Here is a 6,503-nt window from a genome sequence, read left to right on the forward strand (position 1 = left end):
ATGTTAGTTTGAGGATCTAAAGGGAACCAAATTCAGAGTATATTTAGATATTTAAGCTATTTAAGTGTGATGTTGAAAGTCCAACAGCTGATGAGTAATGTTCTAATATTTGTTATTTAGTGGTAATTTTTAATACTTTTATAGGTTATTCAAAGGATCGTCATGAGGGTTTGATCATTAGCAGGGGATTATGCACAGTTAGGAAGGACAGAGGATAGAGGACAGGCAGGATCTGTATCTAGACCCTCTTAGACAGGTGCCTCTTGGATCACACCTTCTTTAAAAAAATGGCCAGTAATAATTATATGTGTAATGGCTTGATTTAATAGTGGATTGTTTTATTTTATTCTATTTTATTTTTTAGAAAATCCAATTTCCCACCACAGTCATGAAATAACAGTCATTATTAGTTTTTTATTTCTTATGTTTTTTATTTCTTTCATTTCTTTTGCATGGAGCTGACCTGTTTTCAGGTCAGCTCCATGCATTCTTAGTACATGCAGTAGTATGTGATATTAAAAATTCAATCAGAACAGAGGATACTGGATAGAAAGCTACAAAAAGCTTCAGAGGTACCGAGAAGGTTCGACATTTATAAATGTTTGACATTGAAGTTTACCACAAAGCTGAACAGGAATACAATGTTTAATACTATTAAACCTTCTGAATCTAAATGTTGAGTAAAAGCAGGGAAAGGTATGGGTGAGCCTACTGTTATAACTGTAAAAGAATAAAAGGAAATGGAGACAATATGATAAATTACCAAAGTGAAATGTCAGTTTATTTATTTTGCTGTGCTGACAAACAAAATATTAATTAGAAATGTCTTCTCTGCCTTGAAGCTCAACTAGATCAACTGACAACAGCAATGCTTCTGTGAAGAGTGATCTCAGTGGTGAGGATGACTCTTACAACATCATTAACACAGAAATCCTTCTTAAGTCAGCGCTGTCAACAGAAGAATATTTTAGAACACAGGATATTTGTACTTTATTCAACATACTACTGCTATTTTCTTTCCTCTGAGAAGGTATCACACTAAGAAAGAATGACATGTCATTGTATTTATTTACAAAACTCATATTTGTACATATTAGTACAACAATTCACGGTACATCTTTTTATATTTTTCTGTTTTTTCAGAGACCTCAAAGCAATGGACAAAGCTGGTGACACATCTGCGCAAAAGTCTTCTTAGAGAAAACACTTTGATTGAAAACATCAATTATCCTAACCAGAAAAACACAGAACACATCATAAGAGAAGACAGCACTGCAGAGAATAATGAACAGACTGGGGTGAAAGTGAAGACAATATCTGATGTATTTAAAGACAAGAATGGGAAGAAACCCAGAACTGTGCTGACTGTTGGAGAGGCTGATATCGGAAAATCCTTCCATGTACAAAAATATATAAAAGAGTGGGCGGAAAATACAAACCCTTCAATTTCAACTTGGCTTAAAACATCTTTAATTGGTAAAGGAAAAGGAAATGAACTAGGAATATTTCCACTCAAAGTCTCTAAACTTAATAAGATGAAAGATAAAATTAGCTTGGTGGGTCTTCTCAACCATTGCTTGAAGGAAACCAAAGACCTGGTCATCACTGAATTTTCACACTTCCCAGTTTGAATTATCTTGGATGGACTTGACCAATTTCAGCTCCCGCTAGACTTTGACAACAACACCACCTTGTCTGATATCAGTGAACCAGCCTCAGTGGACGTGCTGTTGACAAACCTCATCAAAGGGAACCTGCTTCCTTCAGCTCTAGTGTGGATAACGTCCCGACCTTCAGCTGCTAATCGGCTGAATGTTGAGAAATGTGTTGACAGGGTGACAGAGATACGAAGTAAGATTATTGTTACGGAGACTGTACCTTAAAATTAAATGCAACCAAGGGTCTTTATTGTATAATATCCAAAAGTGTTGATCTACCCCCAATTTCTTTATATGTCGTCATACATTTCTAGAAAAATGAGAAATAGCTGCACCAATTTATTAAAACATGAACAAACTGCATATTTCTACTTAATCTGCCACTCAGTGAAGGAGTCACACTATAGAAGAATAACATGTATTTGTATTTATTTATAACAGTCATATTACTACTATCATTGCTGTTAATTGAAATGTTGCAGTTGCTGAATATTACATTGTTCAGATTAATTCTTGGCTCTCTTTCATCCACAGTGAAAAATGCAGGAGAAATTCTGAAGTCTGCAATTCGGGAACAGTATAAAAAACAGAGAGAGGAAGAGATTGACACAGAACTCACAGAGGAAGAAAAAGAAGAACTAGTGCAACCCAACTACAAAAATATGTTTAATGTGCGAACAGTGCTCACAACAGGAATGGCTGGTGTTGGTAAAACATTTCAAACAAAGATGTTCATGATTAACTGGGCAAAAAGGAACACTAACAAAAACATAGACATTATAGTTTCATTCCAGTTCAGTGAGCTGAATAAAAGAAAAGACAAAGTTCAGAGTATGGAAAAACTGCTGAATGATTACTTCAGTGATATTAAACTACGAGGACATCTCCCCTATGACAAGTTTAAATTACTTTTTATTCTTGATGGCCTGGAAAAATGTACACTTCCTCTGGATTTTAAAAACAACAAGAGACTGACTGACATGAAGGCACAGGCCACGATGGATGAGCTGCTAACAAACCTAATCAAAGGGACTCTGCTTCCTTCTGCTCATCTCTGGATCATCTCTCGACCCTCAGGAGTTGATAAGATTCCTACTTGTTATATACAAAAAGTTACAAAATGTCAAGGTACTGAACAAAATGAAGCTTTAAAAGACAACACATTGGTTTCCTTATTTAAACAGACTTAAAAATACTAATAATTAATAATTAATGTTGTGCGTGGTACATTTATCTTTAAATTATTACATTTTTTTGTCTTTTTAGAGACCTCAAAGCGATGGACGAAGCTGGTGAAAAAACTGTGCATAAGACTTCGTACAGAAAACACGGTGAATGAAGACACTAATCATCCTAACCAGAAAACCACAGAACACATCGTGAGAGAAGACAGCACTGCAGAGGGCACTGATGAACAGAAAAGTAACCCGACTGTGGTGAAAGTGGATGCAACATCTGACATCTTTAAAGACAAGAATGAGAAGAAAATCAGGACAGTGCTGACTGTTGGAGAGGCTGATATCGGAAAATCGTTTCATGTACAGAAATTTATAAAAGAGTGGGCCAAAAATACAAATCCTTCATTCCTCACTAGGATTGCAGATATAGCAAAATCTTTAATTGGTAAAGCAAAAGGGAAAGAACTAGGAATATTTACACTCAATGACCTTAACCAGATTAAAGATATGAACTTTAGCATAGTGGGTCTTCTTAACCATTTCTTCAGTGAAACCAAAGAATTTGTAATTACTAATTTTTCACAATTCCCAGTTTTAATTATCTTGGATGGACTTGACAAATCTCAGCTTCCACTTGACTTTGACAACAACAACATCTTGTCTGATATCAGTGAGCCAGCCTCAGTGGATGTGCTGTTGACCAACCTCATCAAAGGGAACCTGCTTCCTTCAGCTGTAGTGTGGATAACGTCCCGACCTTCAGCTGGTGATCGGCTGAATGTTGAAAAAATTGTTGACAGGGTGACAGAAATACGAGGTAAGATTATCATTGCAGCAACTGCAATTAGATATAGTTGAGCATTTTTGTAGTACTTGTGCTAGTGTATTACACCAAAAAAGAGTCAAAATATTTAAAAAAAACTTTCATAAAAGACAAATATAGTAAATATTTATATGATAAATAATTTGTTATTGCTAAAAGGAAGATAAATGTACGCAGTGTATACTTGTGTAATTTCTGTTTCTAATGTTTTCTTACAGAGAAGCCTGATATTAGAAGCCAACGCAAACTCAAGTCTCAACTGAAGGAGCAGTTTACTCGTGTGTCTGAGGGCATCGACAGGCAAAAAACCTCTGCTGTCCTGAATGAGATCTACACAGAGCTCTACATCATAGAGAGGCAGAGTGAAGAAGTCAATGAGCACCAAGAGACCAGACAAGTTCAAAATGCAAAGTTCAAACCAGTTAAACAAGAAACAGCAATTAAATATAATGAGATCTTCACATCTGTAGAAAATAAACATATAAAAACTGTGATGACAATTGGAGTGGCAGGCATAGGAAAAACTATCGCATCAATGAAGTACATGCTGGACTGGGCTGATGGTAACGCGGTTCAAAACATTTATTTCATGTTTCCACTTCCTTTCCGAGAGCTTAATTTGAGAACAGAGAAACAACTCAGCTTTGAAAACCTTATTCATCAGTTCTTTCCAGCTATGAAGACCTCAGAAATAACCGACTATGACAAGTACAACATTCTGGTTGTTCTGGATGGCTTTGATGAATGTCGCCTTGATCTTGACTTCAGTGAAAGTAATAAATGCACCAATGTGAGAGAGCCAACATCAGTCAATATTCTGCTGACCAACCTCATCCAAGGAAATCTGCTTCCTAAAGCTCAGATCTGGATCACCTCCCGACCTGCAGCGTCGAACCGTATTCCTGCTGATAAAGTTGACCGGGTCACAGAGGTGCGAGGATTCAATGATGAGCAAAAAGAAGAGTACTTCAGGAAGAGGTTTAATGTGGATCTGGCTGAAAAAATCCTCACCCATGTGAAGAAATCAAGGAGCCTTTATATCATGTGTCACATACCAGTTTTCTGTTGGATCACTGCAAAGGTCCTGGAGGAATATGTGACCAAGAACCAAGATGATGAAATGCCCAAGACTCTAACTGACATGTACACATACTTTCTTTTGATTGAGTGCAGACAGGCTAACAGAAAGTATAATGAAGACAAGACAAGTGAAAGCTGTGAGATAGATAAATGCTGGAATGAAACAAACAAGGAAACCATTATATCTTTAGGCAAACTAGCTTTTGAGGAGCTTGTTAAAAGAAACTTTCTCTTTACTGAAAAAAACCTGACAGAGTGTGGTACTAACATCACAAAAGCCGCAGTTTTTTCTGGGATATTGACTCAGATCGAGAGAGAAGGTCCTTCAATGTACCCACAGAAACTGTTTTGCTTTGTCCATTTGAGCATTCAGGAGTTCATGGCAGCTTTCTATGTGTTTTACATCTTTAATAACAAAAGTGAAAATCTGCTTACCCCACCTCCTTCAGTGGTTTCAGATTTGCCAGCATCTGACTTCTACAAGAAGGCAGTGGACAAAGCTTTAGATAGTAAACATGGAGACTGGGATCTGTTTCTCCGCTTCCTGCTCGGCCTCTCACTGGAGACCAATCAGAATCATCTGAAAGAGCTGCTGATAGACAACAAAAAAAATGACAAGGAGACCAAAAAGGAGACAGCTGAGTACATCAAAAAGAAGATCAACGAAGACATCAGTGATGCAGATAAAAACCTCAATCTTTTTTACTGTTTGAATGAGCTTAATGATCACTCTCTTGTGAAAGACATCAAAGAGCAACTGCGATCAGGAAAACAGAATTTTGAAGATTACTCTGCTGGTCAGTGGTCTGCTCTGACGTTTGTGCTGTTGACGTCAGATGAGAAACTGGATGTGTTTGATCTGAAAAAGTATCGGAAATCAGAGAAAGTTCTTCTGGGAATGTTGCCAGTGGTCAAAATCTCAAAAACTACCTTGTAAGTACTTTTGAATAATTACTTTTGTAATTCAGTGTGCACAAAGTTTAACTATCTAAACAGCTTTCACAGAGAAGGAGAACTCCGGTGAGTTTAGTGGGAGATTCAGTCAATTCAGTGTCATTTATCAAGTTTGAATTTCAAACTTTCTGCTTTAACCTCCTAGGACCTGGCGTCCACATATGTGGACATCACATTTGGGTTGTCTAGACCAAAATACCTAAATTTACTCTACAAGGGCCTGATATCCACTTACAATGACATTATACTGCCACTGTTCTATCAAAATCTAAAACGAATGTCCTCATATGTTGATCTCATTTTTCTCAGAAACAAAAATTAGGTATAAATAAAAATCTGGTAATTCTTTGTCTTTACATTCATCAGGTCCCACTCAGCCCAAATAGCAAAGAAAAATTAAAAATGCATGCCATGAAAGAGTTCGGGTCTTAGGAGGTTAATTCAGAGGGTTTAAGAACAACTTGACATTCACTATTCAGTAGTTACAGATAACTTTGTGGAAAGTCACCTATTTTCAGAAACTTAAAAGTAATTGGATAATTGACTGACAAGCAGTTGCATGGTCAGGTGAGTCATGTTCCCTTGTTACTTCATAACAGTGGAAATGTGCCACTGGCATTTATTGATGATGTGGGCAGGGACAGCTCAGTAGGTAGAGTGGTCACCGAAGGTCAGGGGTTCAAATCCACTGAAGGGCTACCCTGAGGTAGCCTACCCCTGAGCAAGGTACCATCCCTACACACTGCTCCCTGGTGCGCCTGCTTACTGGGTGCCCACTGCTTCACTGAGTGAATGGGTCAAATGCAGAGA

General features: G+C 37.4%; 1 protein-coding gene across 1 annotated transcript in view; it reads left to right on the forward strand.

Annotated features, from left to right (window-relative positions):
* LOC102193264 (NACHT, LRR and PYD domains-containing protein 3-like) overlaps positions 1-6,503 on the forward strand; it is a 31,843-nt gene that overhangs the window by 3,932 nt on the left and 21,408 nt on the right. Inside the window, exons 2-7 of the mRNA XM_005730851.1 lie at positions 1,144-1,400; positions 1,662-1,851; positions 2,193-2,366; positions 2,925-3,196; positions 3,464-3,653; positions 3,878-5,672. Of these exons, the coding sequence (XP_005730908.1) occupies positions 1,144-1,400; positions 1,662-1,851; positions 2,193-2,366; positions 2,925-3,196; positions 3,464-3,653; positions 3,878-5,672 (2,878 nt within the window). The remainder of the gene's footprint in view (positions 1-1,143; positions 1,401-1,661; positions 1,852-2,192; positions 2,367-2,924; positions 3,197-3,463; positions 3,654-3,877; positions 5,673-6,503) is intronic.

Source organism: Pundamilia nyererei, unplaced genomic scaffold, assembly GCF_000239375.1.
Source record: "Pundamilia nyererei isolate P.nyererei 1_Seehausen unplaced genomic scaffold, PunNye1.0 scaffold00039, whole genome shotgun sequence".
In the NCBI taxonomy this organism is placed as follows: Eukaryota; Metazoa; Chordata; class Actinopteri; order Cichliformes; family Cichlidae; genus Pundamilia; species Pundamilia nyererei.